The sequence below is a fragment of the Muscardinus avellanarius genome (genome assembly GCF_963383645.1).
Source record: "Muscardinus avellanarius genome assembly, chromosome: 1".
NCBI classification, from domain to species: domain Eukaryota; kingdom Metazoa; phylum Chordata; class Mammalia; order Rodentia; family Gliridae; genus Muscardinus; species Muscardinus avellanarius.
Window position 1 is genome coordinate 179,955,426 of NC_137786.1, and position 18,526 is coordinate 179,973,951.

The 18,526-nt window shown below is 43.8% G+C and overlaps 1 protein-coding gene across 1 annotated transcript; it reads left to right on the forward strand.

The window, feature by feature from the left end:
* Nucleotides 1–978: 978 nt before the first annotated feature.
* OR51D1 (olfactory receptor family 51 subfamily D member 1) lies at nt 979–1,953 on the forward strand (the record flags this gene model as incomplete). Its single annotated transcript, XM_080701982.1, has 1 exon — nt 979–1,953. One exon carries the CDS (start codon nt 979–981, stop codon nt 1,951–1,953), a length of 975 nt encoding a protein of 324 aa, XP_080558108.1.
* Nucleotides 1,954–18,526: the final 16,573 nt, after the last annotated feature.

The following is an 18,526-nucleotide window of genomic DNA, read 5'->3' on the forward strand; positions in this document are numbered from 1 at the left end:
GAACATCAAAATCACTTTTCCTAATTTTCTCTGATTAAAAAATAATAACCTAGGGAAAAGGCACTTACTGTTTTATTTTTCTATCAGATTTCTGGTCACTTGACCTGGAAATTCTCTTTCTTTGGGCTTAAAACAGGTCCTGGGAGGTCCTGGGGGTGGTTGGAGGGAAGAGGTTCAATGACTTCACATAGTTCTATCAGGGAAGTTTGAGAAATACTATATAGATTTAAACAGAAACTTGCTTTAAAATTTAGTCCCAGATGGAGTCTCTGCTTCCTGCCCTTAATAGGATTATAGTGGGTCCTTAAGGGAACTGGAGAACCTCTGACTCTGGACCTAAACCCACCAGGCAAGAGCTGGGGTCAGAGTGGAAGATCTGGGCAAGCCAGGCTACTCCACTGGGGGATGGGTGGGAGCAGTGGCCCGGTCAGTGATATCAGCTTTGAAAGTGAAGGACTGTTTTACATGCTTTATGAGTGGGCATGCACATACTGAGACTAATAGGGCAGTATTAGAATTTGCGTATGCAGTTCTGGGCTTGGAGAAGCCGGAAATGATCCAGGGTGTTCAGGGAGGTGTGTATAAGGAGAGTAGGAGCTGAGAGAGGCTGGGGTTCACAATTATTAAAAATTCTTTTTTTTTTTTTTTGGTAGTACTAGGGTTCCTGGAAGCCCTTCTACCTCCGGGATACACTCCCACGGGCTACGCTCCCAGACATAATTTTTAACTTTTTTATTTGGAAACAGAGTCTCTTAAGCCAGCGAGGCTGGCTTTGAATCAGGGCGATCCTCCTGTCTCCGCCTCCCAAGCGCGGGGATTACAAGCGTGCGCCACCACGCCCGGCGTATTAAAAATTCTTAGTCCTGTTTGCTACTATCGCTGCTCTAGGGCTTTTCTTTTTTTTCTGATAAGCTATTTCCTCTGAGCCATGACTGAATAATGTGTTTGCTTTTCTCTTGCCTATGCTCTGGGTTCAGAATGCTGAAGCCACAGCTCTTGGTCCCTGTCATGGCCACTCTGAATGGAACTCTGGTCCACCCAGCCTATTTCCTACTGGTGGGCATTCCGGGTCTGGGGCCCAAGATACACTTTTGGCTGGCTTTCCCTCTGTGTTTCATGTATGTCTTGGCCACCCTGGGCAACCTGGCCATCGTCCTCATCATTCGCGTTGAGAGGCATCTGCATGAGCCTATGTACCTCTTCCTGGCCATGCTCTCCACCATTGACCTCGTCTTGTCCTCCGTCACGATGCCCAAGATGGCCAGTCTCTTCCTGATGGGCATCCAGGAGATCGAGTTCAATGTCTGCCTGGCCCAGATGTTCCTAATCCATGCTCTGTCCGCCATGGAGTCGGCTGTCCTGCTGGCCATGGCCTTTGACCGCTTTGTGGCCATCTGCCACCCACTGCGCCATGCTTCTGTGCTCACAGGACCTGCTGTGGCCAAGATCGGACTAGCTGCCCTGGCCAGGGGATTTGTGTTCTTCTTCCCACTGCCCTTCATCCTGAAGCGGTTGTCGTACTGCCGAACGCATACTGTCACACACTCCTTCTGTCTGCACCAGGATATCATGAAACTGTCCTGCACTGACACTACAGTCAACGTGGTTTATGGACTCTTCATCATCCTCTCAGTCATGGGCGTGGATTCCCTCTTCATCGGCTTCTCCTACATCCTCATCTTGCGGGCCGTGTTGGGTCTGTCCTCTCGAGGGGCAGCACTCAAGGCTTTCAACACCTGTATCTCCCATCTCTGTGCTGTCCTGGTCTTCTATGTGCCCCTCATCGGGCTCTCAGTCGTTCACAGGTTGGGTGGTCCCACCTCCCTGCTCCATGTGGTTATGGCTAATGTCTATCTACTGCTACCACCTGTAGTCAACCCCATTGTCTATGGAGCCAAGACCAAGGAGATCCGTTCAAAGGTCATCCATATGTTCTCACAAGGTGGTAGATGAGGATACCCACTCCAGTGTCCTGCATATGGAAGACAGAGGAGGAGGGTCTGTACAATGTTCTCCTATTGGATAATCCAAACCACCAGGCTGTCTGCTTCCAGTTACCGAAATAGACCTTGCATTTCTGTCCCCTAGAAGGTGTCAGTATAGAAAAACTGATGACCCAGTCTGGACAGGCCACCCTGGAAAATGATGGCTTTTAGTTTCTATTATGAAGGCATTGATTCCTCCCTCCTAGCTAGAAAACACACACAGTTTTGACACGGAAAGGCTATGAATGCCACATCTTGTGACTCATTCTGGTCTTGATATATTTTAACCATGCTTGTCCCCAGGTATCAATGTTGGTGAATCTGTGTTGCCTATAAAACATTGTTCATGTCCCAAAGTGATTGAACAGTTACAATTAAGGGTTCAAAAAGGCATTTGGGGGATAATAATTGGAGGAATACTGTAACAGGAGAGGAAGCAGTTGACACAAAGTGTTTATGATTTTTAATGTATATGTATGTATTTATGTGAAATCTGCCAGTGTCCATCTGGGTGGCTCTATGGAGATTATTAGTATACAAGGACACTGTATATTCTGGTTGTGGGTGTGAATGTGTGGGTATGTTTATATGGGCATGTGTAAATGTGTATATGTGTGCTCATGCATGTGAGAGAGAGAGAGAGGAGAGAAGAGGAGAGAGGAGAGGAGAAGAGGAGAGAAGGGGAGAGAGAGTGAAGTGAGGGGGAGGGAGAAAGAATGAGATATGTGCCATCTTTGTCCTGGTGAGTGTGGTAGCTGTATCTGGGAATGCATATGTTGATGAGTGATGTCTCTGATTGTACCTTTGCTGTGTTTATGTGGCACCTGTCAGTTCTTATGTGACAGGGATCTATGTGAGAATGCTGTATGTGCATCTGCATGGTGCGTGGCATCTTTATATTATCTGCTAAGAATGTCACCTCTATATTTTCTTCACATTTGTAACATGAAGAACATGGTGCACTTATGTGTAGTTTGGGGATGGCTGTACCTTTTAGCATGTGTGGTGTTTATCTTTGAATATATTTCTGTTGTGCATACTATTTTTGATATGAAATTATATTATGTGATACACACATATAATAAAACAAATATTGATTTATTACATTGACCAGGAATGCTAGGACATTGGAAATAGAAAGGGCAAATATGATCTTCCTGCATTTTTAATATTAAGAGGAAATGTCGCGGCCCGCTCGGCTAGACCGGGATGGGGCAGTGGCTCAAGATGGCGCCTAGGCATGTTGCCAAGTCACGAGGCTCACGAGGCTGGCGGTGCCCTGAGCCTGCGCAGTGAGCCCTATCAGGCACCCCACCGATGATTAGTGATGCAGCACCTCGTGCTACCACCAGCCTGCCTATGAGAGAGTCAGAAATGTGCATGCCCTAACTGTGGGAAGCTTGGGGTTGGTAGGGAATAGAGGGAGGGATTATGATGCTTATATATTTGCTTGCTGTATGCATTAGGAGAAGTGAAGAATTAAGGATCCATTAAAGAAGAATTCATATTTCAGCTGAAGAGGTGTCTGTGTTGTTCTCTAAGTTCCTGCCGGTCGGAGTCTTGGGGAACGATAAGGAAAAAATGTAATCTCTTGTCATTTTATATATATATTTATTTATTTATTTATTTATTTATTTATTTTTTAACCTAAATTTTTTTAAAATTTTTTATTGGTGCACTGTATTCATACATCATAGTGGGATACAAACTTTTGTAGACATACATGCACACATCGCCCAGTCAGCCCCCACCCGATCCCCACCCCATTCTCTCCCCATCCCTCCCTCCCATGCTTGGCTTAGTGGTTGACATCTAGTATTATAGCAATTTATCCAAAATTAAAAATGATAATCTCACATAACAGTTTCATTTGTCTGATACCAAGCTTTTGATGACTTAAAGATAACATTTCAATATTTCTTTTTACTTTCTTTCTTATCAGAGAATATATATTTTTTTTTGGTGAAACTATCATATATTTATATATTTATTTTTCAGAAAAAAAAATCTATCCTAATATGGAATATGGACTCTAGATACCCACAACGATCTTGAAAAAGAACAAAGCTAGAAGATATATATTTTGATTTCAAACCATATAAAGGTACAATAATTGAAACAGTGTAGTACTGTTCTAAAGGCAGATATATAAACCATTGGAGTTAAATACAAGCCTAGAGCTAAACTCTTCCCTATAATGTCAAGTTATTTTTGACAAGGTTTCCACGAAGATTTGGTGGTGGAAATAATAATCTTTTAACTAAATATTGTTGAAAAATAATAATTACATAAAAAAGAATAAAGTTGGACCCCTACCTAATCCCATATACAAATATTAACTCAAAATGATAAAAGACCTAAATATAAATCTTAAGACTATGAACTTTTAGGAGAAAATCTGGGTCATAAAACCTCACAACATTGAAATTGGCAGTGATTTCTTGGATATGATTTCAATGGCACAGGCAACAGAAGAGTATACAAACTCCCTAAAAAATAAAAAAAAATATATTGTATATCCAAAGACAATGTAAACAGAGTTAACAGTTACTAATAGAATGGGATAAAATATTTCCAAATGCTTTATCTGAAGGTATATTAATATTCCAACTAGAAATCCTAAAAATTAACAATAAAGGCAAACAATACAATTTAGAGATAGGTAAAAGACTAACATAAGTAATGAATCTCCACAGATAACCAATCTTAGTTGTCTGTTAGATGGAAAATCTTATTTCTCTGGTTCTGGTGTGTGTTACCTATTTCTTCTTTGTAGTTAATCTCTTTGAGTATTTTCTCTAGTGCTGGTTTTGAAGACATAAATTCCTTCAGTTTCTGTTTGTCATGGAAGCTTCTTATTTCTCCATCTAATTTGATAGAAAGTTTTGCTGGGTAGGAAATTTTTGGCTGGAAGTTGTTTTCTTTCAGAGTTTGGAATATGTTACTCCAAGCCCTTCTGGCTCTCATGACTTGGTTTGGGAAGTCTGGAGTGATTCTAATTGGTTTGCCTCTGAATGTCACTTGGCCCTTTGCTTTTGTTGCCTTTAAGATTCTCTGCTTGGCTTCCACAGTGGTCATTTTGACAATTATGTGTCGTGGGGATCCTCTTCTCCGATCCTGTCTAAAGGGAGTTCTATAAGTTTCCTGGACCTGTGTATCAACCTCTTGCTCTATGTCTGGAAAATTTTCTGCTATTACTTCCTTGAAGAGATTGTTGATCCCTTTGGTTTCACTTTCTTTTCCCTCCTCTATTCCAATTATTCTTAGGTTAGCTCTCTTAAAATGGGCCCATATTTCTTCAATATCAGATTCCTGCTGTTGGATATTTTTTTCTAGATTAGAAACTATGCGTTCATTTTTGGATTGCTCATCTTCTAAGAGCGAGATTCTGTTCTCCATGTGGTCTAATCGGTTGTTTGTGCTTTGAATTGAGGCCTTTACTTCATTAATTGCATCCTTTATCTCTTTTTGGCTCTCTCTGAGTTCTTTTCGAAGCACCTCTATTATTTCTACAGTTATTTTACTGATTTGATCTTCTAGAAATCTCTGATTTTCTGTTTTATCGGGTTCTGATGTTGTGGGGTTGTGGGCATTCATTGCTCTAGTATTATTCCTCTTTTCCATGATTTCGGAAGTTTGTGCCTTCTCTGGGTTCTTCCCTTGGGTCACTATGACTTCACTTAAGGTGTTCTGGATCTCGAGTCTGTAGTATCTCAGACCCCACTACTCCTTTACTGGGTTGTATCACAGAGTCTCCGACCCAGAGAGTCGATAGAGGCTGCTTTAGACTGTGGGGGGTGCCAGGTTGCACGTTCTCTTATGGTGTGATATCTCTGCCACCACCCCTCCCCCACTGGGTCAAGTCCCAGGGAGTACAGTACTGGGATTTCTCCTCTGTGGCCCGCAATTTGACTCACTGTTCTTGAGTACGCAGATGTAGCCGTACTGAACTTGGTGAATTCACTGCTGCTGCCGCCGGTGGCAATATGGCGCCGCTGCTACGCCCTCGGCTGTGAGGCTGGCGTATTTCTTCTTGGTTTTGATTTCCACTCTGAATCCCTGCAGCATGTGCTGAGCTCAGCCACCGGGAGCTTTAGATGTTCCTTCACCGGGAAATCCCGCCTGGCTATTCCACAGAAGCTCACCTCGGCTTGCTGTAGCCGTCCAGTGAATTCGCCGCTGCCGCCGGCAGTATGGCGCTGCTGCCGCGTCCTTGGGGGTGAGGCTGGTATATCTCCTCTGTGGCTCTGAGCTCTGTTCTCAGTTCGCTTTCTCTCTGGAGCCTGGTGATTTTTTTGTTTCTCTGGTGATGGTGTTTTCTGGCTATGAAAGGCGCTGATTTTGTGGTAATGGAGATTGGTTGTTAGCGGGGCTCTTAAGCCCTGCTTTTCTCAGTCGCCATCTTCCCGGAAGTCTTGTCATTTTATATGTTGTATGAATTCTTGAGAGGCATATTGAAATGTTTTGCTATAATTTTGAATTATCATCTTGTAATTATGTTACTTTACTTCTTTATTTGTGAAAATATTCTATGCTTTGTTATTCACATTGTCTAATAATAATAAAGCCACATTTCTGTTATAACCAGTGTAATCTTGATATTTTTTCTATTTATTTATTTATTTATTGTGTGGTTGTGTGGTGCTGGGGATTGTACTTGGGGGAATTCTACCTCCTCGCTACATTCCAAGGCCTATTTTATTTTTTATTTGGAAACAGGTTTTTGCTAGGTTGCTGACAGCCTCCTTAAGTTGCCTTTTAATCTATCTGTGTTTTTATGTTTAGAATACCTTTCTTTTAGACAGCATATTATGAGTCTTGCATTTTTATCTAAAGTGATGGTGTCTACTGTTTGTGTTCAAACTTTCTTTTATATCTCTTCTTAACTTTTTGAATCTATTTAACAAAGTTATAACATCATCCTTATCATCCTTTTTTTTTTTTTTTTGATGGTACTTGGGGTGGAACCCAGAGGCTTTCTACCTCCGGGCTATACTCCTAGACCTATTTTTTTTTTATATTTTATTTGGAAACAGGGTCTCACTAAGTTGCTGAGCCTCACTAAGTAGCTGAGGCTGGCTTTGTACCTGTGTGATCCTCCTGTCTCAGCCTCCCAAGCACTGGGATTACAAACGTGCACCACCACGCCCGGCATAACATCATCTTAATGTCTTCTTTTGGTGTATGTGTATGTGTGTGTGTGTGTGTGTGTGTGTGTGTGTGTGTGTGTGTGATACTGAGGATTAAACCCAGTGGCCTTCTACCTCCAGGCTATACCCCCAGCACTATATTTTGAAGCAGGATCTTGCTGAGTTGCTGAGGGCCTTACTAAGTTGCTGAAGCTGGCCTTGAACCTGCAATTCTCCCATCTCAGCCTCCTAAGTACTGGGATTACAGGCATGCTCCACCATACCTATCTAATTGTTTATGTCTTCTAGTTTGAACTGTTTCAATTCTGGATAGGTTTGCTCTCCATTATGGGTCATTTGTTTGTTTGTTTTACCTGATTGCCTGCTACACACTGTAAATTTTACTTTGGTGTTAGATGTTTTTGCATCCCTATAGATATGCTTTTTTCCAGGGAGACATTTAAGTAACTTGGAACTAGTTTGATCATTTTGAGTCTGGCTTTACAGATATGTTTATGAAACTCACCTGCACTGACCTTATCCTTATCCTTCTGTATTCTCAGTGGAGAAGTGTGCCCTGTGACTCTCGGGGGCATTCCATCTTTCTGGGTGGAAGTGTTTAACATTGGCCTTCTGTGAGCACTGGACAACATGACTTCTCTTTTTTTTGTGATACTGGGGATGGGACCCAGGGACATTCTACCTCTGAGCTATATACCCATCCCTATTTTTAAATTTTTATTAATTTTTTTTGCAGTACTGGGGGTGGAACCCAGGGACATTCTACCTCTGCGCTACACATCCAGCCCTAAGTTTTATTCTTTATTTTGAAACAGGGTCTCACTGAGTTGCAAAGGGCCTCACTAAGTAGCTGAGGCTGTCTTCAAATCGAGATTCTCCTGTCTCAGTCTCCCAAATGCTGGGATGATAAGCTAGTGCTGCCACGCCCAACTATGACTATCATTTTGTTAAGTAATTCTTCTCCCTTGCTTTAGGCAGCTTTCTTACATGCATGCACTGATCAGGTCTCAGCTTAATTGTTATTGTCATTATTATTGTACTGGTAGTGGGAAGAGGTTTTAAAATTTATTAATGTATCAGTATTGGGAAAGATTTCCAATTTTAAAATATATCTTCTTTACTAAGAAAGCCAGGGTTAGCTAACAGGAAGAAGAGACTTGTAATTTCTATTTGTAAAGGAAGGAAGGCTGGAGCCAGGAAAAAATGTGTCTTTACATTCCTAAGAACAATTTCACACATTTTGGGGGATAAGACAAAAGGTAAAAGCCTGTGTCTGGAGACAGAAATGCCTCTCCCTCCGCCAGGCTGGAGAGATAGCAGAAGCAGAGCCCTGACTGGAGATAAGGGGTAGCATTATCTCCAAAATCAATGGACCTGCCTAGGACTGGGGCAGGATAAAAACACTCAGTAAACTGGAGTTCTTTGGCATTTTCATTCGAATTGTCCCCCTGTGCCCGCTCTGGCACAGGGCTGTAACTATCTCTATATTTCTATCTTTTTAATAAACTTATTTAAATCTTCAGCAGCTGTCCAAGTGATGAATACTTATTCTTAGCTTAGGACAAGAATCCACGGTTTTTCTGTATGTCTGTCTGTGTGGTGGTGAAACGGGGGTTTCTTGCGAGAAAACCCCGGCGAGTTCTTGTCTACGGCGAGCGAAGAATGACACCCGCAGACCTCAGGAAGGGGAGTAAAAGGTTTATTGGAAGCAGTAGGGAATGGGACAAGGGTGGCTGAACACCCCCAAAGGGGCTGGAACTCTGGGTCCAGCAGCTGTCTTCAGGACAATACTTAAGAGTAGCCCAAGCCGAATTGCCTTCAGGTGCAGGCTGCTTTCTTCCGGAGTCCACACGATCTGCCAGAAGGGAAGAGAGAAAAGTGGCCGAACACCCCATAGGGGCTGTCGGAATACCCGAGTGTCGCCCGAGCCAAGTGCCCATCAGTTGCAAACTACTTTCTCCCAGAGTCCACGCGATCTGCCAGAAAAGAGGTACAGGTCACCCCTAGGGGCCTGGTCAGCCATGATGTCCAGCAGAGACCTTCAGGTCACTACTCGAGAGTCGCCCGAGCCACGTGCCCTCAGATGCACTCTGCCTTCTCTCAGTGCCAACACGACCTGCAAGAGAGAGAACAGCTCCCCAAAGGGGGAGGGGGTCCCGAGCGGGAAGTCCCCGCTTTTGCCATCTGACTGGCCGATGCCTGACAGCTTGCAAGTCCGTTTGTGGTTAGGGTGACTCCAAGGAGAATTTGCATAGGACATTTGCAAGTTCTTTGAAGGGTCTCCTTTCAGGAATGCCAGACTTGTTCGGTGGGTTTGTTGATTAGGAAACTCAGGATGGCCTTGTGAAGCTTTGACCTTCTTATCTCTGAACCTTTAGAGTTTCAGGTATCTGTTGTCTCTCAGGAAACTCAGGATGGCTTTCTGAAGCTCTGGTCTTCTTATCTCTGAGCCTTTGGAGTTTCAGGCATTTGTTGCCCCTCAGGGAACGCAGGAAATTAACTTTTTTCTACCAAGGCCTTTTCCCTATCTGCCTATTTCCTTTCTACCTCCTCAGTGGTGGTAGGGGAATTACTTCTCACGCACACACCACGCATATTTCACCCCACAACAATTATTTGTACTGGGGATTGAACCTGGGGTGTTCTACCTCTGAGCTACACTCCCAACCCTTTTTATTTTGAAACAGGATTTTGCTAAGTTACTGTGCTCTGGCCTTGACCCTGTAATTCTCTTGTTTCAGTCTTCCAAGTACTGGGATTATAGGTATGCATCACTGTGTCCGGCCTCAGCTGAATTTTTGAGGAAGACCCTCTACTTATCTCTGGTATTCTCCATCTATGCTGATTTCTCATCTCTGATACTCTACCTTCAAATTCTAATTAGCTTGGTCTTCCAGAACCCACAGCCCATCCCCTCAGTTCAGCGAGCTCTCTGGACTCTGCCTGGTTTTCCCTCCTCTGTTGCAGCATGGACACTACGGACCTAAGCTAGCAGAGGTCACCTCATCTGTCGACCTCTTCACGTCTCACTGTCCATCATCTGATGTCCCAGTATCTTGCAAACCTTTGTTTTATGTGTCTCATCTACTTTTTCATTCCTTCAGGTGGACATCATATTTTGTGTGTAGGGGGGCTACTAGGGCTTGAGCCCAGGGCCTTTCTACCCAGGAGCTATACTCCAAGCCCTTTTTATTTTTTATTTTGCTAGTTTGCTGAGGGCCTTCTAAGTGGCTGAGGCTGGCCTCAAACCTGTGATCCCTCTATCTCAACCACCCAAGTCCTGGGATTACTGGTGTGCACCACCACACCTCGCTTTCCAGCTACTTCTTACTACTCCATCTTGGATGGAAGTAGCAGTCCATTGTGTATTATTTTTTCTAATCTTTGTATCATCTAAGCCTGTGGGGCAATCAGGAGAGTGACAATGAGAGGAGTGTGAGGTCTGCAGGCACCCGGAGCTGTCATGAGCAGACCTTTGATGTGGTCTCAGCTAGATGGTCTGATTGCACGTTGTTTACTTGTGCCCTGTGTTGACATGCCCTCTGATGTGAATTAAAATGTTTAAATGTAATAACGATCAGTAAAACATAAACAGAAACCATATTAAGAATCTTGTTGCTTTATTTATAGGCATGTTTTTAACTCAATCCAAAATACGAGGCATTTTGATTCAATTTTAAATTATTCTCTAACTCTTTAAAATATTCTTTCAATGTTTTTTCCGTGAAGGTTGGTACTGGATGGTGTTGGTTTTATATGACTGGTGTTGTGGACATGGGAGGGTTAAAGAAACTATATCTTTCTTCCTTAGCCAGAAGTTCAGAAAACCAAGGCCAGAGAATGGAAGGCGGCGGCATTATCCTTGGGGAATCCTGTTATGAATGAGTTAGCCAGACACAGGAGCTGGAGCCTGGGAGCCAAAGAAGCCCCCAGGGCTCTGGGGAAGGGAGGTGAGTCCACCGGGTTCCAGGCTCAACAAGGACCTGATCAGAATCTGCAGGAGAAATGAAAGCAGGGGAGGAAGAAAGCTTCAGATGGAATTGGGCTGGCAATCATGGGGTTTTCCTGCAGATTTACTTTGCCATTCTTTGGGTGGGGTTTGATAAGTTTATGAAGAACTTGGAGACAGACCCTTGTAAAGCCTCTGGACACAAAATACAAGTTTCTTCTAGCCTTTTCTTACTCTAACTTCACATGGGGAGCTGACATAAACATCCCTGCTGGCAAAGGACTCTGGAGAGTCATTCTGCCCACCGCCCCTCCTTCTCCATGCTCCCTGGGCACATCCTTCTAGGACATAAGAGCTGAGAGAAAAACCCCAAACAAACTCTAACGTGGAGTACCTGCTGATGGATCCTCTGTATATAACCTTGCATCCCCAACAGGGAGGAACAGAAGGAGGAAGGAGGGAAGACAGAGAATAAATAACCCTGACCAGAGAGGTCCAGAGGAGGAGGTGGAGACAAGGAGAGCTGTGCTTCAGAGCAGCCTGCCAGATCTCTGCAGGGAGAGTGCTGGGGAGAAAGGGCCACGTTCTATTCTTTCAGGACAGCCACGGTGAGTGCAGCGGACAGGGTCGGGGTGTTGGGGTTACTTGTAGGTAGAGATTTCCTTTAGACCTGCTAAGAGAAGGGGAAGCCAGGCTGTGAAGACCAGAGAAATGGGGAAGTGTGGGCAGTGGACTGGAGGACTGGGAGAGAAACTCTCACTCAAAGGATGGACCACCGTATGCTTTCTGTCTGTGTGATAGAAGGAAGTGTGTGGGTGTTCAGTGTTGCCTAACAATAGTTTTCAGGCAATTTTTCTTAGTGGCCAGTTTGCTGGGGAACTCACCTAGAGGCTGACGGGGGCATGGATTTATATCAGTTTATATCAATGGGTTGGGGTTAGATAGAGGATGGACTGTGTTAGAATGGGTCCTGGGGTGAGGACCACCCCTGGTTGTTTGTGTGGCTGCTGCCCAGTCTCACTGGGGATCAGGCTGCAGTTGGGGTTGTGTCTAGGGCTCTGGGCAGGGTTGTGGCTCATTACGTGCCCTGCATTAGGAGTCAGGCAATGGCCGAAATTGGGATTTACTAATCTCCCCGGGGCTGTGATCCTAGCTCAGTCTGTGTGGAAGATTAGGGTTCAGTCTTCAGCGCATTTCAGAAGTGGCTCGGTGTCTTAACTGCATCTTTCCTGCCCAGTTCTCTTACCCCAGCCAGGCTTCAGCACTAGCAGCTTTCCAAACAAGGTCTGTTCTCTTTTGCTTCGGGTCTCTGCCTTTGCCAGAGTGCATGGTTCAAAAACAAATGAAACCCAGCCTGCTGCTCAAGTTCCCCCACGTTGCTCAGCCCTAAGCCCAGGTCCTTGCGTTGTCCTGAGAATCACAGTTCCGTAGCTTGGCCCCTGCCCACCTCTGACCACACCTGCACCTGAAACGCCCCTGCGCGTGGGTGCTGGCGTTCTGGCCACCTCGAGCCCCTTTCTCTTCAGTGAACTCCCAGAGGCATCTTACCTTAAGTCTGTCTCTTGTCCTCTCTGGTGCCTGGAATGAGCTTCCCTACAGCTCAGGATGGCTGGCGCTTTCTCAGCGCACAGCTCTCAGCTCCTAAGTCACCTCCTCAGAGAGACTTTCTCTGACTTGTCTTTCCCTCATCTTTCTGAATCTCCACTGTGGGGCTTCCAGTGTTTCAGCCAGGGGAGTTGGGGCTGGAAGAGGAGGAGAGGGGTGATTTTAAGGGACAAGTCTGACCTGAGTAAGTAGGTGAGGAGAGCTATACTTGCTTCTTGGAGTTAGAAGTTTCACTCTTCCATCTTTCCATTCTCATCTTGGCCATTTTAAAGAGGAGTGGTCAGCAGGGTATGGCGGTACACACTTGTAATCCCAATACTTGGGAGGCTGAGATGGGAGGATCGCAAGTTCAAGGCCAACCTCAGCAACTCAGTGAGACCCTCAGCAACTTAAGTGAGACTCTGTTTCAAAACAACAACAACAAGCCGGGCGTGGTGGCGCACGCTTGTAATCCCCGCGCTTGGGAGGCAGAGACAGGAGGATCGCGCAGGTTCGAAGCCAGCTGCGCGCGCTGGCTTAGGAGACCCTGTTTCCAAATAAAAATGTTAAAATAGGTCTGGGAGTATAGCCCGGAGGTAGAAGGGCTTCCAGGAACCCCAGTACCACCAAAACAACAACAACAACAACAACAACAACAACAACAACAACAACAACAAAAATAAATAAAAAGGGCTGGAGGTATAGCTCAGAGGTAGAATGCTCCTGGGTTCAGTTCCTAGTAGCAAAAATGAATTCAATGAATAAATGACTTAATAATAGATGAACAAGTAATTACTAAAAATAAAAAAGAGTGACCAACATCTTACCAGAGTTCATCTGCTTACTCAAATCCAAGCCAGGTACAGAGGTGCAGGTAATTTGGGTGGGTGTGATGCTCATGAGCATGGGGGTCCCTTTCAACAATCAAGTGACAAGCTCCTACAGGCTTAGCCGGCTACGGCACTGCCCCCAGGTCTGCTTTCCCTTCCCGGGCCTGGCAGTAGGAGCCAAAGGCTCCCAGGTATGTCTGGGACTCCTGTCAAGAACATTCTCTTCCAAATCTTCCCACAAAGGTTGGAAGTAGCACAGAGGCCCCACCCTGTTGCTCTGAGCATGGGAATTTCTGTGTGTTTAGCCCAAATAATAACAGACACCACAAGTCCCCTCTCCCATTCGTTCTTGCTTCTCTTTCACATGGAACCTAAGCAGGAAGAGCTGACCAGGTGTCTTGAGCCTTAGAGAGACTCCCAGACTCATGGGCCCTCAATTTCAGATTTCTTAGGAAGTTACATGGCAATAGTCCTAAGAAATTAATTTATTCTTAAGGATGCTGGGAGAGCAGCAGGGCAGAGGCCTGGCATGTTGGAAGTCTTGCATCTCGGTGATCTAACTAACCTTCAATGTGTTTATCTGTCGAATGAGATTACTAACCTAATGAGATGAGCAGGAGTTATGTGGTAGAGGGCAAGGCTTCTGAATTTCCACTGTGGGGCTTCCTATGTTACAGCCAGGGGAGCTGGGGCTGGAAGAGGAGAGGATGCTCCTGGGCTCCATCCAGGGGAATCCTCTTTATCATCCTCCCGGTTTTCCTTCTGAGGTTATACTTGGATTAGGTTGCCACTTGACAAGCCCTTCTTCAACCTTGCACCCTAGGCAGATTTTGTTGACTTCCAGAAGGTACAGCACAGTTAAAATCAGCCTAGACCAGGGAAAGTGTATGGGTCTTGGAGTTAGTCTAGATAAATTTCTACTTTTTCATTTGACCTTTAAATCCTGAGGATGTGCCAGGTGTGATGGCGCACGCTTGTAATCTCAGTACTTGGGAGGCTGAGACAGAGGATTGCAAAATCATGGCCAGCCTCAGCTACTTTGTGAGGCCCTCTGTAACTCAATGAAACACTGTTTCAAAATAAAAACTAAAAAAAAAAAAAGACTAAAAAATAGGGCTCAAGCCATAAGCTTGGATGTAGAATGCTCCTGGGTTCAATCCTCAGTACTGAAAAAAAAAATCCTGAGGATGCTATCTAACTTCTTGAAGCCTTAGTTTATTCATCTGCAAACTCCTATCATGCAGAGTTCTTGGGTTTAAAATAATATTTATACAGTTGATACTACATAGTGTCTGGCTTTTTGTAGGCACTCAAGGATTCCTGTGAATATCATAAAAACAACAAAATCAGGGTTGAGGTGAGCTCTCCCTGTCTGAGTTTCCATGGTCTGTAAGGAGGGAGGAAATTAGAGTCCTGGAGGTGAGCCTGGTGATGGACTGGTGAGGGGTCTGAGCTGGCATTAGAGGGCAGAGCTCTGAAGGCCAGGGCGGGGTGTCAGGAAGGAAGAGGATCCATTACTTCAAAATAGATTTTCATCTTGCATATCTGCTTCTCCTGCTCCTCCATCCCTAAAAAATGGCTATGATGTCCTTCATAGTTCTCCAAGAAACCTTCCTGGGACTTGCTGAGATAATGGGCTTTTTTTGAGAAAATTCCAAGCACAAGGCTACCCCTTGGGGATTAGGGCCATGTGTGAGCTTTCTAAAAAAGTAAGAAAAGAAAAATGCTTTATTAGTTTATTGTTCTTAATCCTGTCTTATTTTCAGAATAGAGTAATTTAGTTATAACTTCCTCCCGAGCTCTAGAACATCTCTTGAGTGCATGCAAATGGTTCTAATTACTAACACATGCTCAGGCTGGAAGGCAATCGGAAGTCCCATCTTCTATTTGCTGCCTCTTAGCGGGACTTTGATGTAGGAGATAGGGATGCTTCAGGCTGGCAGTATGAAGGGTGATACTTGGGCTCTCCCTTCATTTTTTCCCCTTAGTCTTCTGAGGTCCAGAATGTTATTTTACCTCCAGCAATAGCTGCCTTTTTTTTCTGTCCAGGTATCTCTGTTCTAGGCCAGCTGACTTTTCATTTTGATTTCTGGCATCTCTATATCAGTGCCCAGTCTTACTATTGTGAGACAACCGCCGTGATTGTGTGTGTGTGTGTGTGTGTGTGTGTGTGTGTGTGTAGAATGAGTGTGCTAGAGGCTGAGTAGTAATTAAGATAAAACATTGGGGGAAATTAATAAATGTTGTAGACTTTATGAAATTTCATAGATTTTGTTCCCCATTTTTGATAGAAAAAAATGTGCTGTGTGCACTGTGATTCGACCACCCTTGCACATGCCTTATCACAGGAGCACTATGAAGTCATAATTATTTCTTTGTGGTTCTAGAGATTGAACTCAGGGTGTCCTATCACTGAACTACACCCCCAGACCTTTTTATTTTGAAACAGAATCTTGCTAAGTTACTGCATGTTAGCCTTGAACCTTCACTCCTCCTGTCTCAGCCTCTCCAGTACTGGGATTACAGGCATATGGCACTACACAGACTTGAGATCATTATTGTTCCCACATTTTTTAGAGCCAGGACTTGCATCCTAGCTTCAGGATTCTACTTACCACATCACTCTACCCTCAGGGGCAATAGGGTTGCATGCACCAATTCATGTTTCTTTCTCAGTATGTTTCTTTTTTTTTAATTTATTTTATTTTATTTTTATTTTTATTTTATTTTTATTTTTTTAATTTTTTTATTGGTGCATTATATTCATACAACTTATTGGGGTAAAAAACTTGTGTGTACAAACATGTACTCATCGCTGATTTAACCCCTACCCAAATCCCACCCCATTCCCTCCCCGTCCCTCCCTCCCTTGCTTGGCTTAGTGATTGACTTCGATATGTTTAAGTACATTGTGAGCTTTAGAAATTTTCCTCTTCCCCCCTCATTTCTCCTCCTTTAGGTTGTCTTGTTTGCTCCTCTTTTCTCCCTAACTCTCACATATAAGGGAAAGCATCTGATTTCTTATTTTTTGTGCCTGACTAATCTCACTTAGCATAATGTCCTCCAGTTCCATCCATTTCCCTGAAAATGATGTAATTGAGTTTTTTTTTTGATGGCTAAGTAAAATTCCATTGTGTACATATCCCACAGTTTTGTAATCCATTCATCAGTTGATGGACATCTTGGCTGGTTCCATAGTTTGGCTATGGTGAATTGTGCAGCTATGAACATAGATACACATGCATTAGTTTGGTAGTTTGGTTTCTTTTTTGTTGGGTAGATACCCAACAGTGGTATTGCTGGATCAAATGGTAGATTTGTTCCCATTCTTCTGAGGATTCTCCATACTGTTTTCCAAAGTGGTTGCACTAATCTGCAATCCCACCAACAATGTCTTAGAGTTCCCACTTCTCCACATCCTCGCCAGCATCTGTTGTTGTTTGTGTTTTGAATGATGGCCATTCTAGTTGGAGTTAGGTGAAATCTCAGGGTAGTTTTGATTTGCATCTCTCTGATTGCCAGTGATGTTGAGCATTTTTTCATGCATTTATTGGCCATTTGAATTCCTTCTTTTGTGAAGTGTCTATTTAGTTCATTTGCCCATTTTGTTATTAGATGCTCAGTATGTTTCTTAATGCATCATAATTTTACCCTGGGATCTGTCTCTTCTCTCTTTTCTGTTCATGTGAAATTGCTGGCTGGCATACATATCTAGCCCTCTGGAACACCAGAGCCTTGTCACCAGCGTCCCCAGGTGAGGGATCCTAGGTCTTTCCTGCTGTCAGGCACAAACTGTGGTGCATGTCCTATTTGCATTTATTAGAGTCAAGATGTTGCATCTTCTCTGTTTTCTGCATGTCCGCTCACGCCCTCTGTCTCTGTGGGTAAGAAAAAGAGCTCCTTTGTTTGACCCTAAGGATTCTTGTTCTAAACTTAAGACCAACCTGCACTTATCCTGCCAACATTCTTTCCTCCCTCTCAAAAATCTCTTAAAGTTTAGGCATCTGGAAATCCTATTCACCTCTTGCCTGTGTTATTGTCATTAGATGCTCATTGGAGGATTATTTTATTAAATGTTAATTTTCAATAAACTTGAACTTAATGCTAATTAATAAATAGAATAGGAGCCAGTAGCGGTGGCTCACATTTTTTATTCCAGTAATTGGGAACCTGAGACAGGAGGTTCATAGGTTTGAGACCAGCCACAGAAACTTAGTGAGATCTTGTTTCAAAATAAAAAAAGGGGGGGAGGACTCAGGGTGTAACTCAGAGATAGAATCCTCAGTACCACAAAAGTTAACTAGCCAACTAAATATAGTAGGATCTCTGGAATTCAGGAGTCCATAATTCAGGGGAAAATAAAAATAGTTGTAACTATATTTATTATTATCAGGAGGGTAAATGCATAAAAAGAGACCTAAGTAAAGGTTTTTGGAAGAACAGAGCAGAGAACATTTAATTATAGCCAGGGAGAAGGAAGCATAGGGAGCTTAGGATGGGAAAGAGAATGTCGGCCAGGTCTTGAAAAGCGAATGTGGGAAGTGCGGGAGGAAGGTCTGTGAGGAACAGTTTTTCTTGACAAAGGGATGAGAATTAAAAAGACAAAGTGAGGCATAGTCCTGAGAATAAATTTTGCATTTATAAAAGGCACACATGCCAATGAAGCTGGCACCTAGGGCCATGGTGGAGAGCAGGGAGGAGAAACCCAGTGCCAGATGCTGAAAGACAGACCTCTAGCCATGTCCTCAGAAGGCCGGTCTTTATTCTAGAAGCCCTTTGGAATTTTCAAGGGTATTTTTAAAACAATAGGCAATGACCTGATTTCATCTGACTTGGTTACTGGAATTGTGCTGATAAGGAGAGCTATGCTAGAGGTGTGGCAGCCAGGGTCAGACTGTGGGGCCACCATGACAGAAGAAGAAATCTTGGAGGAAAATAGCAACAATAGTTACACTTTCTTATGCTTATGGTGTGGGATATTGTGTTAACTGCTTTTCCCTCATTATCTTATTTAATTTTTGCCTTGAC